The following is a 20,782-nucleotide window of genomic DNA, read 5'->3' as shown; positions in this document are numbered from 1 at the left end:
TGATCACCAAGTCTGTGTAGTTAAATCCTATACTTTTTATGGATAAACTTAAGTAGTCCAAATGACAGATAGGTCACAATCATGGACTCACAATCAAAATACAAGATTAAGGACGAAATGTGATTTACAAATCTAGCTTCAATTACATCATGTCTATGTGTCAAGACATATGATAAGCACATTTTCTGTTGGGCTCTGCATTACTGATACTAACATATGCAATGTACATCTATCACTCTTTAAGAAATGAGGCATTGGTGCATATGTCATCAAGGGTATTTGTCCTATAGTAACCCTACTGCAGTAGCATCCCCTTGGAGCTAGAGGGAGCTACTGCAACATTTACATTTACCACGTTTAGGGTTGAACTCATTGCAAAGAATATCATTAATTAAACCATGCACTGCATTTTAGTGTCATAAGAAACATGTGGGACTTTAAAAAGAGCCATACTGCCATCCACAGACAGACATTACATTCATACATACTAATCCAAAATATGTAAGAGCCAGCTTATAGAGCTCACTAAATTATTTACAAAAAGTGAATAAAAAATAAAAAAACACATTGTAAACATAAGAGATGTTGCAACAGTGACACAAAAATTTAAACAGAAAACAAAAACATAAAGAGAATCATTATAGTATGACATATAGTTACATTATAGTATTATAAATATGTTATACTTGCAATCTGCTTGACCTACTTTATTTTATTATAAAAATAATGAGCATAAAATTATAGTTTCTTAGTCATGCCGTGCAAATGCTATGAAACATATTATTAGTGTATATTAATCATGTAATTTCACAACTTCCTCAGTTTAGTCTGCTTTGCTCAGCTCAGTCTGGAGGTCGCAGGAAAACCAGACCGCAGTCAGTCTAAATTAGAGCGTCTGTTTTAGACTCCACCCTTCAACCCACTGATTCACATACTGCCCTGCCTGTCTGTCTGCAGAAATCCTCTGTATTTCCGCATCTCTCAGATTCTTATTTTACAAATGTTCAGATATTACAAACCACTTGGATATCTAGTAATCTAAAACGGATACAATTAATGGTGAGTATATGTGCATGCGCTTATCATCGCTTGGGAAATGTAACGTTTTAACAATTATTCAACCGGGCTTTTAGACATTGATTTTTAATATTTAATTGTGCCTTATTATCATTAAAAAAATTTAGTGCAGTACATGTTTATGATTTAACAAAATATTTACTTATAAATAGCCTTAGCCTATATATTAAAGAAATACACAATAATAAGCATTATATTACTAGTAGTAAAGTAAAAATGGAAATATAAATAAATACGACTATTGAAAAAATAAATGTAATGCAAGTATTATAAATAGTGATTGTACTTTCCTGGCTATAACTAAATCTCTCTACAGCAGTGAGGAGTGAAGGCTGGTTCTTGGAAGAGCCACAGCCTGCGGAGTCAGTCACATTCTTGGCTGGGATTCAATGACTGAGCCAGACACACACAAACACTGAGTGAGTGAGTGAGTGAGTGAGTGAGTGAGAGAGAAAGAGAGAAAGAGAGAGAGAGAGAGAGAGAGAGAGAGAGAGAGAGAGAGAGAGAGAGAGAGAGAGAGAGAGAGAGAGAGAGAGAGAGAGAGACTGTGCTCACTGACTCATATTGAACTGCAGGGGCAGAGGAGCGGAGGCGACGCGCCGTGTCCGGCTGCAACGATCTCTACTCGCAGGGAAAAACAAGGATTTAAAGTTTGTGGATTGTGTATTTCATTGCTGAATTTCGAAGCGGGAAAGTCAGACACCCCCGTGGGATACTTTGGTGGCAACTTGCGCGCTTAGTTTCTCTTACCGTTGAGTTTTCTGTCCTCGTCGGTCTGTGGATATGGACAGAAGAGAGCCCACTGCAGGGGACGAAGACGCGCCGGTGGAAACATTCGTCTAACTGGGAGAAAACCTATACTGAATTGATGGATATTTGATGAAGCCCTATCCACTTTGTTGTGCTTATTTTCAGAGACTTGGAAACAGAGACGAGGGATCTTTGAGTTGTATTTCTGACCAGACTCTGTGTTTCATTAAGAAAACGGTGCGTAAAACATGGAGACGGTAACGCGACAGAGTTTTCAGCCTCACCCGGGACTGCAACAAACTCTTAAACAGTTTCACCTGAGCTCCATGAGCTCTCTCGGAGGACCGGCCGCTTTTTCGGCCAGATGGCAACACGATCTGCTGTTTAAAAAGGACGGGAAAGACGTCCCGGAGCCCGTGCTGCACCTCCCCCCCATGCAGCCTCCTCCGGTGATGCCGGGGCCGCTCTTCATCCCGTCCGACCGCTCCACCGAGAGGTGCGAGACGGTGCTGGAGGGCGAGACCATTTCGTGCTTCGTGGTCGGCGGCGAGAAACGCCTGTGCCTGCCGCAGATCCTCAATACTGTGCTGCGGGATTTTTCGCTCCAGCAGATCAACTCGGTGTGCGACGACCTACACATCTACTGCTCTCGGTGCACCGCCGACCAGCTGGAGATCCTGAAGGTGATGGGCATCCTGCCGTTTTCCGCGCCGTCCTGCGGACTCATCACCAAAACAGACGCCGAGCGCCTTTGCAACGCGCTCATATACGGGGGAACGTATCCACCGCATTGCAAAAAAGAAATCTTCGGCTCCATAGAGTTGGAGCTCACCGAGAAGAGCTTCAAAATCTATCACGAGTGCTTCGGGAAGTGCAAGGGATTGTTCGTCCCGGAGCTGTACACCAGCCCAAATGCGCCCTGCGTCCAGTGCATGGACTGTAGGCTCATGTACCCGACCCATAAGTTTGTAGTGCACAGTCACAAATCGCTGGAGAACAGGACTTGCCATTGGGGCTTTGACTCGGCGAACTGGAGGGCGTATGTTCTCCTGAGCCCGGATTACACGGGGAAAGAGGAGAAAGCGCGTCTGGAGCAGTTCCTGGATGACATTAAGGAGAAATTTGACTTCGCCAATAAATACAAGCGGAAAGCATCAAGGGTGAGGATTTTTTGTTACATCTTTCCCAGCTGCGCTAACAGAGGGAGAATTTGTTAAGTTTTGTGTGCGCAAAGGTCATGCGTTCGATTCCCATGTGACACACATACTGATAAAATGTATACCTGAAATGCACACGCTTTGGATAAAATAATGCATACATGTAAATCATTTTAAGTGTCAGAGGAAAAACTAAGCGTGTCAGTTCCTTGGTGAGACAGACTTAGTGTGTAGTCATTTGGCACACTTACAGTAGACTTATTTTAGGGACAGTCCCTATGGAGTAACCTGAGGTTAAGTGCTTTAGGCACAATGGTGATGATCCAACAATAGTTAAGTTACCAAGCTAGATCTTCTAACTACTATCTATGCCACGCAACCCCAAACTCTGTAACCCTGGTTGTTTTGCTTACCATGATGAAATCTGTCTGTCTTGAATTTTGCATCGGTTCCAAGTAGTGTCAGATCTCCTCCCTAAATGAGGGTTTGGAAAATGGCCAAAAGTGTCATTTCTTTGATGACCCAGACTCAGGAGACTATCATGATATTGTTTTCCCAATCCAAATGTTACAACCTGATATCCGAGGGGGAGAAATGTGGATTCTCTGAAAGGCCGCATGCAGATATAAAGTTGCGCCTCTGTGGCATATATTTAATGGCATGGAATATTTAAACGGGGGTGCAAAAATCTCAAAGAGGTTTACTTGGTGAGTTTCACATGTTGCATTTAATTGCCAACTAATTGACGTAAGTGTCGTGACCTCTGTCCCGCTGGCCTTTACTGTAGATATAGTGCTGCTGACTGCAAAAAACAAACAATGATTTAGAGCTATTAATAAAGTGTCGCTTGGACGCTTCATCCTGAGGCTTTGGGCAGGTTCTGTGTTTATCATCTCATTCACTCATCTGCCTATCACAAACCCAGTGTGACTTCCATATGTTCCACGGCAATGGCGTCATGTTATGCTAATTCCGAAATGGGTCATTTGGTTATCCCACGTACTTGACAGTGGATGTGTTTTTAATGATTGAGCCATTGAGGGTTTAATCACGGGGCTGTTGAACCAGGAAAGCTTAGTGGGAGAGAAACATGTTGTAGTATTTGTGCAAGAGCTAAATGCCTTTTTCAACAACTAATAAGTTTTGATAAACTAACATGCTATATTGGCTGTGTTCCTATAGTAGAACATAGCCAAAATATAAGTTTGATTCCCCGGGAACCCACAAACTGATCAAAAATGCACACACTGCAAGTTGCTTTGGATAATAGTGTCTGCCAAATGCATAATGCAAACATAAACCCGCCAGCGATGAAGTCTCAGGCCGTTTTATGTTTATCTGCTCTGTGTCGTCTCCAATGTCAGGTTACTCGCATATGTGCCGTCTCTTCTTACGGTTGTTTTGGCATCGTGAGCTCGGGGGGCTCTAATGCTTGACTTTTGCACCGCTGCAGCGGACAGGGTCCTGTTTGTGAAGTTGAGCATTAGAGGAAAAGCTTTTTTAGTAGTGTGCCGTCACCCCCCAATACACACACACACAAACACTGAATGAATGGCCTGCCTGGTCATTTGCATGCACTGTTCCCCTTGAATGGAGTTGATGATGCAGGGATTGGAGTATTGTGGTGGAAACGGAATATGAACCAACAAAGAGATGCATTCACCAACATCTCCTCCCTCCAATCTCTCTCTTTTTCTCTCTTTGATTAGCCTATCAGCACCCCCCCCCCATTCGCACACAAACACACTCAATCCCTTACCAAAGTTACTTTCCTTGCAATTCACCACGAGGGTGAGAATGTAAAACGAGGCACAACTCCGTGTTTACACATCCCATGCATTTTTTTCATTTTTGGGTGGCCTTTTGCTGATGAGGTGTGTTGCAAAACTTGAATGCATCCCCTACGATGTCACCATCAAGCTGTTTTCCCGAAACTCAAGTGAGACCAAAATGTCCCGGAGGTTTCTGCATTATCACATTATCAGACCCCCTACAGAAGGCTTTTATACCTCTGAAGAGCTTTCCTGTCTCATAAGAGGGAGCACTCGAAGACCGTCTGGATACATAAGGAGCAAGTGGAGTATTCGTGTAGTATTCATTTCTCTAGAGAGAGAGAAAGCGCCAGAAAAAGTTTGATAATAATGACACCATAATGGCCTCTTACACAGACACAGCCACATGATTTCATTTGGGAGTCAGAAGGCTTAGGCCTGAAACATAGTGGGGGCCATTCTGTGGCAGTGCTTTTATTCTCATTAGAATAAACTGTTTGGTTTGACGCTCATTTTTCTACTGTTATGGTGAAGCAACTGTTTAAACGTTAAATAAACTGTTGACAAATTTAAAGATTTTTATTAGGTTAATGGCACAAATATTTGAAGGTAACTACATTGCACCCTTGAGTAATCCTCTGCATTCAGGTGTGCTGGACCGCATATTCATTTATTATAAAAATTGAAAGAGCTAGGACATTTTCAAAAATATCTGAATATGTGTTTCATATGGAAAAGTATGTCTATATGTAACTCGGGTGGTTTCAGGCAGGGTGAGTAATTCATGGGGTAATTTTCATTTTTGCCTCTCCCTTATAGGTTGATTTGGACAGATGCATTATTGCGTTTCCCGTTTTTGGTCTAAATGTGAAAGAGCGGTTCTGTTTTTGTGTTTTTGCTGAGTTATTAATGAAGTAGCACTGAGATGCTTCTCATGTGAAAAGAAGTCTGACAGTCTCACTCGCTTGTTCTCGCTTTCTCTGTCTTTGGGTGGGGTAAAGGAACTTCCTCTTTCTTTCGCTGCTTGCTGAGGGAAGGTCACAGACTGTGTAGTTGCCCAACCTCCCTTCAACATATATATGTGTGTGTTTATGTGTCTGTCTGGTTTTTTCACACTGCAGCCGGAAGATGTGAAAAAAGACAGGATGTTCTGAACCTCTGTGTGTCTCACACTCATCATTAATAGTAATATGTACTTTGCCATTATGTTCTGTTGAGCTGTTGTACACGTACACATAATACCGTATGATAACAAACATGTGAAAACCCACTTAAAATTATTTTTTTGTGATTTACTGAATTCATTATATATAATGTAAAAAGCCTAGTTTGTACAGACAGGGTCACAAATAGTGTTTTGCTCGTCTGTTTTAGGCGAATCTGCTACAAATCTCGTTCTGAAGGGTTCAAATGAGTTGGCTTGTTTGGCAAACAAGGTTTGATGTGTACTGAACTGTAGTTTAAAGGTTCAAAGTGTAAGCCTAAGGGTGGAGTTGGATTTATGAGCGATCGTGATTATTTCACAAAGATAAAAATGTCTGGAAGTGATTGTGATGAATGTTAAATTTTAAGGTGGTGGAGTATCTTAAAATTCACACTTATATATCTTTCATTCCTGAAGATTTTATCAGAATGATTTTTAATACATTGACATGAATATAGGGATCAGGGCCATTCACCAGTAAACGATATTTGGTATTTGATATTGGTGGGGGTTCCTTTATACACATAATACATACATCAGCTGTGATTTTCAATGTAAACTGGTTACAATAATTGACATACACAAAACACATTAGCGCCATTGAGAAATTTCCTAGATGAAATACTTAGCATTTCCATTTTTCAGACCACTAAGCAAAGAAAGCCCATTTCCTGATCATTTCCCACTGAGTCATCCGTTTGATTTCCCCCTCTAAGCTTCCTGTTAAATGTGGAGGCGTTTTATCAGGGGTTATTTAGAGAGTTTTGGCAGACGGCGCGTTCCCGTCGCCAGTGCAGGAAAACCGCAGCGCAGTGACGGAAAGGGAGAGTTGCGACAGCCGCATTCCAGGACCACCACTCCCTAAGCACAGAGAACCGACTGATTATGCAAACGCGAGTATGAATGGACATGAATGAAGCGTGCCCTCGTTCTTTCTCGCATTCACTGCGCGTCTGCTCCCGACACATGCACACACCTGCAAAACGCTACTCTCTGTTGACTCTCTCTCTCTCCTTCACAATCAAGTGTTTCTTTTCTAATTTCTCATTCTTTAATTCCCTCCAGGTGTTGGAAGTGGGTTGTAAACTTCTCTAATCATCCAGCCATTAAAGCAGAATTTAAGCGCTCTCAGCCTTTGAAGCCATTTTCTTGCTTAATTGTTCACTCTTTGGCAACAAAGCTACATAATTTAGTCGAAATCGCACCCTTGGAAAGCTTTTTAAAAACACCTTTCTTACTTCCGTTCCGTGCTGCGTACGGTTCGGCAGACTTGGCTTTATTTCGGAGGGAGTGCGTGGCATCTTTCCAAAGCTTTTTGGAAATAAATAAGTGCCCACCAACCAAGAACTCTTGGACATTTGGTGGAGAGCTGAGAGGGTGCGAGGGCTTTGGGAGAGGAAGCCAGTTCCCTTAGGGGATATTAGGTAGGTATGTCCCATCTCATTCGCCAGGCATATCACTCTTAAGCCACGAACACACACACCGGACAGCTCAACTCAGCTCAGCAGCAGCTGGCCTGTGGTATGCATATCAATGGGTAAAGCACGCAGAGTCGCATTTGCGCATTGCTCAGCCTCCTCTTCAAAATGCGAGGGGCTCCGCAGGCACGGACAGTCTTGCAGCTGTTGGCGATGCAATCCAGAGGATCTGTCTGAGAACAGAGTTGAACTGCTGTTATAAGACCTCCCGGGTCAAACGCTTCATAAATACGTTCCAGAGCTTGGACTTGCGAGGTCAAAGACCTGCGAGGCGGAGAAATGGACTCAATGTTGTTCAGTGGGTTACTGATATGAACAGACTTTTGTTTAGATATCCGCAAGGGTCATTTTTATTGTTGCGCAACAGCGCCAGACGAGAAACTTGAACGGTTTAACTCAAAATGAAACTGAGAGAAAGACACACACAAAGTCGTTTGTTTTGTCTTTTTTATGACGAGCTTATTCCCGTCACTGATGGTGAATAAACGTCCCTCACACGTAGTCTTAGATAGGGTTTTCTGGAAACGAGTGTTGTGCCGAGTCTCCTTCAGGTGATAATTAAGATTTTTTAAATAGTCCGCCACTGACAAGCTCGAACTGATGGATCACAATTGTGATTAACTAGGCAAAGAGAGAAAACCTGTAGCTTTGTTTTAGAGATAAGAGAGCAAGATCTCCCAGGAACAATTCGGAACCCTAATTGCTTTCGTGGCTCTAATAGAATGCAAATGCGAGTCAATTCATTAGGTTTTTTTTACGCTTTAGTTCAGGTGTGAAGCTTATTTGCCACATTCTTGCTAATTTGATCGGTTTTTCACCTCTCCAGATGAATTTCAAATCAAAATGGCACTTATTCAATTCTTCTGTTCGTTGTCATTTAGCAACCTCAGCGGGTAGTGTGACTATCCCTGCGCTTTTCACAATGACTTCAAAATATGCTTGATAGAATAAATATATTTGAGAGACTTTAGTGTCAGCAATTGTAATTTGACACAAAAAATTTGAGGCCTTTTTTCACTATGGTCTCCTAAAATCCCAGCAAGCGTCTAAAGGACGTCTAATAGCCATCCAAACACAGCCCCGTTGTCTAGGCTCAAACAAAGCAAAATTTGGGATGTAAGTGTAAACTTTTAAGTGTAACGTCTAACCATAGCCCAAAAATAAATGAAATAAATACTTGAACGGAACACCTTGTAATCACTGTTGACTTTGCTTATACATTTGAACCAAATTCAAGATAATTTTGGCAAGATTAAAACTGGACTATATCTGGTCTATAGTTAACCTAGTTGGTGAAAGGATGGCTATCGCTTGTTGGGATTAAACAACTTCTAACAAAATGACTTAATGTGTTAGCGATTTTGCATGAATTCGTACCATGCGAGTCATACAAAAACGTACGATTATCTGAAAAAAGCATGAATGAAACCCCACCCCTAACTCCAACATTAGGGTCAAGAGGAGGTTGTACGTTAACATACAACAGATTAGATCTTATGAATTCAAATTAATTACCGTGTAAAAGAGGTATGTATAAAGTCTATGAAAGTAATATAAAGATACACTCCCTTTAAAAACATTATTGAATTTAATTTAAAGGTGACATTTCACAAGACTTTTTTAATAGGTCAAATAAAACTTTGGTGTCCCCAGAGTACATACGTGAAGTATTAGCTCAAAATACCATACAGATAATTTATTATAGTATGCTAAAATTGTCACGTTGTAGGTGTGTCCTGTAAAATGCAAATGAGCTGATCTCTACACTAAATGGCAGTGCTGTGCTTGGAAGGGGCAGTATTATCCCCTTCTGACATCACAAGGGGGGCCAAATTTCAATGACCTATTTTTTAACATGCTTGCAGAGAATGGTTTACCAAAACTAAGTTATTGGGTTGATCTTTTACACATCTAGGTTGATAGAAGCACTGGGGAGCCAATTATAGCACTTAAAGGTCAATCCTTCTTTGCCTATATATTAACCACTGAAAAAGTTTAGCTAATGAAATAAAGTTTACATTTTGAGTTTTGCAACGTCATAGCTAAGCTGTGTTTGTGACGTCATATCACACCATCACAAACACAGTCTGCTCACCCCTTCCCCCAGGTTGCAGTAGCTAAAATCTCATTAATGTCAGATGGAGATAAACACAGATAAAAGAGAGAGAGGTTCATCACGGGGCATCCTCTCTTTTCACAGCCCTTGCACCCAGCCCCCTCACATCAGTCAATCCTGTCTGTGTGTGTGTGTTTGTATTGGCTTGCCATTGGGAAAGCATTCATATACCTGCCTGATAGAGGCGATCGGGGGAGGAAGAGGTGATGGGGGTTGGCAGACAGAAGAGGAGCTTTTTCTATGTCTGGCATTCAAAAAGGAGGAGGGGTGGGAAAATATATGTTTGTGTGTGTGGAGGGGGGTCCTCGGTTACTACGATTTCTATGTGATAACGAATGGCTATTATGTAACAATGTGTGAAGTCAATTTTGGACTTCACAAAGTCATTTTCATTTACATATCTGTAAACGATACAAATTGCTTCAAAGTGGGAAATTGTGTCATAATGGTATATACCAAACGAATGTATGAGGTAATAAACCAAGGAAGTGATTAGTGTTTATTTCCACAGCCTGTGCTTCTTGCTTTTACCTCAGATTTTTATTTCACAGATTCATTCATTTTCAGTGATTCATTGTGTTCATTCATTTATTCATTCATGCCACCGTAAATGTCTTTTATTTGAGTGTAAGCAAAAGGAAACTGTTAGCTAGATGGGTTTTGTTTCGAAAAAATGCATTATGCATGCATTACGCCTTCTGAGCAATTACATAATCGCTGAACGTAAAAATCATAAAACATTCAATAATTTACATAAAATTAACTGACTCTTTATTTTCCTAATGACAGGATAAAATTATATAAATAAGAATAAAAAATAAATAAATTTTAAATTATGTTTTTGCTGATGTAACTGGGAAAAATAATATTCAGCATCTTATGTTTCACCGTCGAATCAACTACAATAAAAAAAAAATGGAAAAACATAAATACCTGATTGGGCTTTGCCTGTCTCAGCATTGTGTGGTCATATGTTGTGGATAAACCATACAATTGACCACTTTCGATGTATTACAGGGGACAGGGATACCTCTATCCTCAGGGCCATACGTACAAACATAGATCAACCTCAATGAAAATGTCTCTTTTAAATTCAACCGTTCTTTTGATCGCCTCTCTGATTGAAGATTGTGAAGCAAATATATGTGTTTAAGTGTGTGTGCATGGGGATTTGCTGCTGTGTCAGCTTAACCCTATTCTGTTTGTGTGATGGAGTGAGTCAGCCTTTAGCCGACTGCGTGTGTGTCTAAAGGCACACTGACACATGACCCTTCTCATAAAACCCTTCTCTATTCATTCAGACTGACCAATCGGAAGCCTTTACACAGCTCCCATTGGGAATATGTCTGTCTGACAGGGTCACCGTGACAGCCATACACACACACATAGTGTCTTTTCCCTAAACAGAATGACAATAAAAGCACGAGTTTGAAGTCACACTACCCCTATAGCATCTATCTATAGCCCGTATCTGCATGCCATAGCTTGCACGAGTGTTTATAACACACAACAGATGCTATCATAAACTGAACTACTATATTTATATAGGACCTACGTATGTAATTATCCCATGTCCAAATTGTGTTACTTTTTGCTTTGGGTATTATACTATGGAAAAAATAAAAACATGAAATATCATAAAAGTATACTATTTTAATAAAATTGTAAATGTATGGCAAATAATTTATGTGTAAAAAAAATGTCCATTGATTTTGGGGTGAAACATAATATATGCACCGTATACACTTTGTAAAAACTGTAATCGTGTACATGCATGTAAAGCTTTAGCAGAGAAAGTAATGGACTATAAACATCATTCTCTACCCTATTCTAAATTAAGTGCTGGTCTGGGGCCAGTGGCATTCGTTTAAGATGCACCATAATTTGGTTTGGTTAGACTTATATAACCGTCGTTCTTTGAAGCATGCCCCGCACGAAAGGGCCCCTACTTTATCGTGTGTAATTTGAAGTCAAAATGAGTAGACAGACGTACTATTACAGTACACGGCTGCTGAAGAAATAAATGCAACTCAAATCCTCTAGTTATGTCTGCTGCGCAGAATTGCTAAATAACATAAAAAATGCTGCTGTCTGGGCTTCTGGCTACATGTACAGAGGAGGAAGAGAGAGAGAGAGAAACAGATGATGGGTTTGCTATCGTGACTGCTGTTCTGATGTCAGTGCCAGCCCTGCAGCAGAGTATAGATTTGCATCGTAGAGTTTTGTGTGAATGGGCATAAAGAAGTGAATGCAAGCACTCGCTCTTAACTCCATCTGCCTCTCACCTACAAAAATGGTTCGTCATCACCATTCACGTAGGTCATTTTGCCCACGCAGCATTTACTCACCCTTGTGCTCTGTTCCATTCAGGAATCTTTGCGGAAGAAACGGCAATCTTGTTTTAAAGTTAACCTTTAAGATAACACAACTGGGGCAGAGGGCGAGAGTGTGCTTGTTTGTGTGGATGTTAGTCACACAAAGGCCTGCGCTGGCACCCTGTCTAAATGATCAACCACGGCACTGGGGTCTGAAACGCAACACGTCTTTGCCATTGATGTCCCCTGTGCGCTTGCACTTTGTCTTTTTGTCCATGCGTGAGTGCGTGCTTGTGTTTTGCAAGAGCGTTGAGTATTAGAGAAAAGGCGGGTGCAGACCCAATGTCGAGAGACACTCCTTGTCCTTGTGTTCGGGGTGATGAAGAGCATGCCGGGGTCCCACCTCTTATCCTGATGTTAGACTGGGCTTCTTTTGTCCTCCACTTGTTTTAAAGGAATCAGCTGGAGCTTGTGGAACTAAGACTGGAAAACAAAGCCCATGCCTGAGTCTATTGTCATAGCTGTGGTCCAGCACTACAGTCCACGGACTTTTGTCATGTTTGGGGATTTTTCATATTCTCCCATTTTGAATCGTCCTCCAGAGTTGGCCAAGCATAGCTAACGATGCTTTAAAGTGATGCATGAAATACTTTCCAAATCAACAAAAATGGATTTTAGACCACCCTGGGTACTGCAGACACAACAACCCGATCATCTTCTCACTTCCTGGTTTGCTGTAGTTAAAGATGGCCGCCTGTTAAAGGCCTGCAGCTATAGTGGAGAGGCCACACTAGGCGTGACACACAGAGAGTTTTGTCATTTCGCTCTTTGATTGAGGGACTCAGTGTATCAGTTCCAACCTTAAGCCTGCAGGCTATTTTGGTTTTGCCGAACAGGTAACAAAAGAATGTCTGTCTCTGTTTAACAGCACCCTTCCCCCTCTCATTCTCTCAGTAGAGCCTCTGCTGTCAGATGCTAACAATGGTACGCTAGCTGATGGCCCTCAGAGTAAATTGTGTAGCGGTTTTCAAATTATTTCACTTTGTGGTTGGAAAACGACTTTTCTTTATCAAATTCCGTATGTTAATTCGTTTTATGAAAAGTTGGTGGTGATTTTGGGTTGATTGTAGAATGAGCGATTTCATTAAGAGGTTTCCTTTCTAAATAATACATTTAGTATAATTCAGATTTAATGAATCCATTAGCTTTAATTTATGTATTAGCCTACTGGTATTACTACTACTATTGTAAACTATTTATCATTGTATTCCAAAAAAATCTTTATAATCTTTCAAAATCAAAAAATAATAGCCCACCTTGCATTTTCCCTGCAACACTTTTTTCAGCTAATCTGTGGAAACTTTTGGGTACTGTTAGCCGATAACCAAATAGCTTTTTATACATTGTGGTATGAAGTGTTAACACTTTTGTTGACTTGTCGAATATCCTGTTTCCTTTGGAAATATGTTGCATTACAATACAATGGGCTGCAAATCAGTTTTTTATGTTGACTTTAACAAAAATTAAAGAAAGTACTTCCTGTCGCTCAATTGGTAGAGAGTTGCATTAGCAGGGCAAATTCCAAGAGTTCGATGCATGTTTGAAAGAGGCTTACCTTGAATGCACTCTTATTTGTTTTGCCCAATGCATACAATGTAAATGTACATAAATCCTGCTAGAGAATATGTAAATTTGATTGGTTCCCAACTCTTAACCAATCAGAAGGAGAACCTGGAGGTTGTTGGTGGAAAGAGTGTGTTTAGACATGAGTGTGTTCTCAGCTTACTCCAGGTGAATTAAAAGTGTTGGAAACAATGGCATTTAATACCATTAGCATCCAGGTCGGTGTTGCGCCTTAGGTTAGTGATTGTGGGTCATAGATCCCTCGCAATTAATACTATTCCAACACGGTACCACTCCTCCAAATGAGCTGACAGCGGACATGCTAAATAAAACAAAGTGTGTGTGAAACCGGAGCCGTGTGTATGTGTGTGCCTATAAAGGAAGGTAAAGTCTCAGGTTAAAGCCACATGGTTCCCGCGTGCTCTGCGCTAACTTGCAGACGTTCTACACCACCACTACAGTGGAAACCATTGATTTACTGTCTGAAGGCCACTCCTTGCCTGCCCACGCATGTAATCTCACACTGAAAAGGACTGTCACACACGCTCACACGCAAACGTAAGCTCGCACAGACATGGAAATGGAGAGAAAGCTGAACACAATCTCTGCCAGGTCTTTTTTCCAACAGGAAATTGAAGATAATTGTACCCTGTTAGCCTCAGACTAGCCCGCCCGGTTTTAAAGGGCCATCCTATATCTGACAATACTTCTTTGTTTCTCCTCTATAAGGCTGTCTTGATGAAGTCAAAAGCCTGACATAAATTGCATGAGTAGAGGTTTCTAAATACAGGTTACTCGTATTTACGTTTGCTTTGCAGGCATTTGCAATACCGGGGTAAAATAGTGCTCTTTCTCTTGTCCTCACCATTAAGCCTATCGCTCTTTAATTATCTCTTAACCTTGGCGTCCAACAATCCAACCCTTTAGTGGGTCAAGGTTCTCACTGTATTTTGCGTCTCTGTTGTCGTCGATAAGCTGTAAGGCTGCATGAAAAACAATGTGCTCGAAGCTCCTTTTCATAGAAACGCCCAAAACCCAGACAACACACTAAGAATTTATGATCACATTTGAAATAATTGGACTTTTTGCATTGGAGGAAATTGGAAATGTGCTTTTGAAAATAGTAACATAGTCCCTCTTCTTTAGTTTTTTTTTTGTCAATATATGAACACTCCATAGTTTTGGAGAGGTAATGTATTCTTTATTTTGTTACAGAGCAAAAGTTCAAGCTGTGGAAACGCTGTTTCATAAGACGGAGAATGGTGTTATTCAGAATCACATTGAGATGAAGCCCAATATTGTGGGTGAGCTAGACAGAAGTCTGTGTTGTTAGAGAGCTGTTGTGTCTTTAAGGAAGGACAGAGGTTTAGATGTTTTGTCTTCGGGTCTGAAGGCGGTAAGGAAAAACACACACACACACACTGTCAAAATGCCTTCACATACAATGTCTAAGGAGATGGCATCAAATTCAGGAAGACCAGTGTAACATCAGAATGTGCTTCCTGCAGTAATCAATAGATCTCATGGCCACACACCCACACACACGCACATACACACACGCACACACACACACAGAGACTTTAACAAGGGCGTGAGTGGATAAACAAATTGCCCTTGCACTTTAATCAGACTCCGAGGGAAACAACAAGCCTTTTGCAAAATGTAAGAAATCGGTGCTGATTCACTCTAGTTTTGCATCTCAAGACGCTCTGCAGTCCACCACAACGGCATCAACATGCTACGGCAATTCGCTGAATTATTACAAGCCTTAAAAGACACAGCAATATATCTTCGATAACTTGATGGTCATTATGAAATATAAAGTGTTTCGATACGCTCATACTTTGAATACTCATGACCGCTTTCGGTCGGGTCCATGTTAAATCGTTCAGGAGATCTATTGAGTCGTAGATCGATTGGGTTCCTCGTGGCGGAGGAGAGACAGCGTGAAGCTGATGCTAATTGAGACAGAAGTGAATTGATAAGGACTGGGTTGCATAATAAGCTCGCTTGAAGCTAACGCAGGCTAATGTGTCCATTAGCGTCTACTAGGAGATGGATGGTGGAATGGATGGCGATATGGAAGGGGGAAGATGGGGTGAGCCGGCTGAATGAAGACACCATTTACCGTATCCAATAGTACTGGAGAGAAGTATTTAAATTGATTGGACAGAATAGACGATTAAAGCGGGAGTATGTGCCAACTTACATAGTTGGGTGGTGTGGGTGAAGGTTTCTGTGCCCTGGATCGTGATCTGAACCGACACGTCTTTGAAGCTGAAGTGTTTTGTATTTCTTGTAATTCAGCTTAATGCGCAGAGACATCTGTAAGTAAGTCATTTGTAGATTGATTTCACTGTAGCTCTGCGGTGCTATCAAAACAGCGCTGCGTTGAAATTTCTGTTTTCAAACCCTCCGGAACGTTGGCCCGGTTTAGTCCAATTGTAAATGCGTTACTGTAACCACAAATTTTTTTCTTTTTAACATACAAAGAAAGTTTGAATCTGGGGGATGAGTTAAAACTATGTTGTGAGGTCACTGACATCATTACCGCAAATGTCAATGAAGCTTACCTTTCCTTTAATTTAGAAGACAAATTGGTTGCTTGATATGAACTCACAGGCATGACTCCAATGAAGTTCACGAAAACTTACAATACTGGGAATAAGCATTTAAGAAGTGAGATAAAGTTTAAAAGAGAGAGAATACAAAGAGAGTATCTAAGCTAGTAGGGTCTATTCTTGAGTGTGTAGTTTTTGGCAGCAATGACAAAGGAACACACACTCTTTAGGTCCCTCGCGCAGGGACCCTATTCCAGCTCCGCTTGCTTATCTGATGAAATTGGACCGGTCTCTTTTTTGCTGCTCAAGCTGTCTCCTGAGGAGGCCCAGATCTCTCCTCTGCCTGGGTGTAGTCACCCTAGCTGGGCCTCAGCCAGTTCTTCCACTTCCTGGACCTCTCCACTTACCTAAGGTCTATTCAGTTTGTCAGACCTGCTCTGGATTAACTACACAGTGATCTGAAACGGGGATCTTAAATGTATTATTTGCAGTCTGATCTGGAGCCGGTTCAAGCCTATTGTTTTTACAGCAAAGTGGTCCAACAAGGTGCTACATGATGCCATAGAGCAGTGTTTCCCAATCCTGGTCCTCGGGTTCTTTGGGAAAACAAAAATGCCTCTTCTTTGGTATTGTGTACCATGCACCTTCATTTTTAACAGTGTATTAAGAACCAAACTTTCTCCAAATTCCTCTAGCCTAACCTAAAGGACATTTAAGCGAACCACGGAAGAGTCATTTTGAGTGCTATTAAATTCTATCTCTGACTTCCTTTTTGCCTAATTCTCATTCCGGATGGACCTCTTTCGTCCCCGTTCACAGGTCCCATCCCCCGTGTCCCTCTTTTATGCCTATAACAGCAAGCTTTGTGATTGTGCCCGAGAGCGAAGGCTCTCTCCGAACTGAACTCCTTTGGAACAGAATGTTGGCGGCTTTGAGGGAAAGAGCCAACATGTTCTAGTCAACCTGCTGGGCCAACACCACTCCGAAACACACACATGTGCAGACATGAGCACACACACATAGACACACAAATGTCAACACAACTCTAACAAACACACACTCAAATCAAAGCTCCTTTGTACTCTCCTCTCGGAAAGACAAGGGCTGCCAAACAACAACAGCGGCACCAACAAGCACAACAATTCTCCAGCCACAAAGCCCTAACTAAGCAGGAACTGTTGAATTTACCCAGGATCCAGTTGTTGAAATGTTTCGAAACGTTGAAAGAACTCAAAAGAAGAGATTGCAAAGTAAACTCATTCAGTGAAAGCCATGCAGTTGAGTATTCTTGTTTCAAAAGGCCCCGGCTAATAAAGAAAACACAGGAAAGTTTTATCATTTCATACTGATACTTGTGTAAACATGCTTTCCTTTGAGGCAAAGGTGACGGGACTTAAGAAATCATTGTGCGAAAACCCACGAACGACTGAGGCCAAACCCCACTTGTGTACCGGCTCATTGTGCATGATTGACAGTTTCAAGGGCAAGTACATTGACTGAAGACCATTGCTGTCGATTGTATTTAATAGGGGCCGGGTTTAAGATTTGTTTGGTGAGTAAATCGCGCGGCTGAACTTTGAAACTTTGAGGCCCAGACGTGGAGACAGGGAAGTGATTGGGTCGAGCGAAGCATGCACGTTGATAAAAGTTTATTTAGTTCTCGATAACAAATCATCCGGCCTCTTCAGCTTCTGTTGAGTGGATCTGACTCTCCGTCCCTTAATCTTTGTGATAGAAACAATCTATCAGACACGACCTATCAGTCCATCATAGACTGGCTCTTTCAGCCACACAGCAGCATTCTCTCTAGTAAGTTGGGCTGAATGTGAGATTTGATTGGCTGTCTGTGTAGATGTAAATTAAAGTCTGGTTTATGAATGAGACATAGAGGAATTTACTGAAGGGAAAGTACCACAGGTGTGTGCCAATGTGTGCATAACAGCCTGTGGCGGCCCACCGAAACCATTTCCTACCAATCGTCTCCGGCCTGGTATTTCCTCAGCGAGTTCAAATATCAGGAAAGCGTGCGTTTGTGTTCGTGTGTGTTTAATATGCCTGTCTATGCACGTCTGGCTGTCACCATTGAGGTACAAGTCCAAATACCTCAGTTTATATGGTTGCTTAGCAAATCTGCTTTTCCCGTGCTAAATAAGAGCTAGACTGACTGTTTCCTGGCTGGCGGGATAGAAAAGCACGCATTCGAACGGACGTGCAGCTGTAAATGGGATTCTGCTGCTGTGCTCATGTGAAGAATAATTGCATTACTGAGGGGGGTTGCCCAAACGATCGTTTCCCATCCTTTCAGAACAGGAAATGAGGATTTTCCCAATGAAATGATTGTGAAATCATATGACACCGGGTCAAGTTTTAATTTACTTATTTGCTGCAAAATTAAACCCATTTATTGTACACCTTTAACCTTTCATCTGCTCTCTGCTATACACAGCCAGCGCTAAAAAAGACACTGGCCATTACAGCTTGTGGTTACGTAGGGATGTGTAACCCTGTAAGGTAACATTACAGTGCCGTGTAGCCATGCAGACATGTAAACCGCATGTGTGTAATGGTCTCTCACGCTCGAGATGGCTAGCCGGTCATTCCGTGAAAGCCAATCCTGATGCCGTGGGTCAACTGTCCATCATGTGGGAGTGAGATTTCATAGAATCCAAGTTCTTTAATTACAGAAGTGAAGCAGTGGATCCCGACCAAAGATCAGGGTGTACTACATAGCGTGGTATTAGCATTTTATCAGTCTTGAGATCTGAGCTTGTGGGCTAGGTAATAAAAGTCACCAGTCAACAGTCTTATTTTTGGATGCGTGCTGGATATCCGATTTCCTGTTTGATATTTGATGTAAAAAAAAGTTTGGTAGGGAAAATCCCTTCATATGGCAGAATCTAATGATACTTGTCAAAGCCAATATAATCATCTATTTGGAAAAAAATGTACATTATGACATTGTTTCTTTTGCAATAAAGCAATTTTCGCTTCAGTTCTCTTGACTGTTACAGAGTCCGATATTCAATAGGGCAAGTTTATTCATACACAAAGGTAATTCAAAGTGCTTTACATAGAAATAAGAAACCATTCTAAGAGAAAAATAAATCAATAAATTATATATATATATATATTTATTTATTTATTTATTTATTTATTAACATAATTAATGCATCATTTTTTGTATTAAAAATGTTTAAATAAATTAATACATAATGATTTACATTACTATTACAGCAAGAAGCAAGATTAAGAAAATTACACTTTATGAAATGAAATGAATTTAGAAACTGTCAGTTTACAAAAAGTCTATATTTTTAAAGATTTTAGTTTATTTTAGGGTGTTTTTGTAAGATACAAACATGTTTCACAATATTTGCTAATATTTTGTCAAAATGTGTTCTTGTGGCTCAATTTTAGAGCATTGCATTAGCTAGGTTTATATTGTGGGTTTGAATCTCAGGGAACATGCATACGAATAAATCCATAAATAGCTTCAATGCACTTATAAAAGATAAAAGTGTCTACCAAATGCAAATGTAAAAGTAAAATCTCAATTTTCATTATATTATTATATCAGTGACATCATATTCTTTAGAGAAAAACAGCTGGCTTGCACAATTTTATCTTTGTGTCTACGGGGTGGAAGTTTCAGTGTCGTCATTACATATGTGTGTGTGGGTAGGTTCAGTTTAAAACTGCATCCGTGTGCTTGCTAGTCTGTGACCTGATTCAGCTAAGTGTGGCAAACTCTCTCTCCCCGTATTATGGATCAGACTGCATTACAGCGCGCCTGACAGACTCTGCAGTGCCATGCAGAGTAACCGTGCCTAGTTTAGCATAATGCTGTTACGCATGGCTGCTGCTCCTCTCCCGTTGACCGGCCCGGGCTGCCCCATAAAGCAAAGACCCAGGACCTTTTCAAGACCATCGATATGATCTCTAATATTTACGGGCAGATCTGTTGAGATTACACAGAATGAGAGAGTGAGGAGAAGAGAGAGATGGGGTAGCAACTCCTCAGCAGGAGGGTTTGAAGATGGACCGTTGCCTTTGATCATGGGTCACCTTTAAAACGCTGCTTTCTCTGCATTCTCAAAATCCCCTTTCTACCTTTTTTATTGAAAATTGAAGGTTGGAAAAAAGTGCTCAGATCTATGTACTTCTGTATCTCTTTTTCTCCTTACTTTCAGCTCAACCCTGTTGTTTGAAGGCCTAACAAACCACCACAGTCTTGTCACTCCTAATTACTCAATTCCTCTGTCTTTAATCCCTCTATTCTCTTTCTCTCTTTTGTTTTTTCTTTCTCACTCGATCTTTCGCCCTTTTAATTTATTTCTCAGGGCCAAGAGAAAGTCTGTGTTTTTTTTACTCCCTTGGCCAGATCTAAACAGACAGCCCTTCTTTCATCTCAACACTTTGTAAAAGCCACTTCCGTCTACTCTACAAGTGTGACGTTTAAGTGTGGGTCAAGATGGTTATCTAGTCAACTACTTGTCCTACACTTCTTTGCTTTAGCTTTTGAAGCTGTGTGTATCCCAGAAGGCATATGACCGACCTTCAATGTTGAAATATGGTTGAAATAATGTCAGTTCTTGTTTCAACGTTGAAACAGCTTTGATACAACAGTTAATGCTAAACGGTTGCAAAAGGTCAATCACGTTGAAATTTGGTTGAAATAATGTCAGTTGCTTGTTCGTTGAAATATGGTCAAAATAATGTCAGTTCTTGT

General features: G+C 41.0%; 1 protein-coding gene across 1 annotated transcript in view; it reads left to right on the top strand.

The window, feature by feature from the left end:
* The first annotated feature begins 861 nt into the window (after positions 1-861).
* The window catches only part of skia (v-ski avian sarcoma viral oncogene homolog a), a 63,336-nt gene continuing 43,415 nt past the window's right edge, over positions 862-20,782 (top strand). Inside the window, exons 1-2 of the mRNA XM_065246666.2 lie at positions 862-1,059; positions 1,394-2,987. Coding sequence (XP_065102738.1) covers positions 2,076-2,987 — 912 coding nt within the window. The 5' untranslated portion in view covers positions 862-1,059; positions 1,394-2,075. The remainder of the gene's footprint in view (positions 1,060-1,393; positions 2,988-20,782) is intronic.

The sequence above is a fragment of the Paramisgurnus dabryanus genome, chromosome 11 (assembly GCF_030506205.2).
Source record: "Paramisgurnus dabryanus chromosome 11, PD_genome_1.1, whole genome shotgun sequence".
NCBI classification, from domain to species: Eukaryota; Metazoa; Chordata; class Actinopteri; order Cypriniformes; family Cobitidae; genus Paramisgurnus; species Paramisgurnus dabryanus.
Note: the sequence above shows the minus strand (reverse complement) of the source record. Positions and strands in the feature narration are given on the sequence as shown.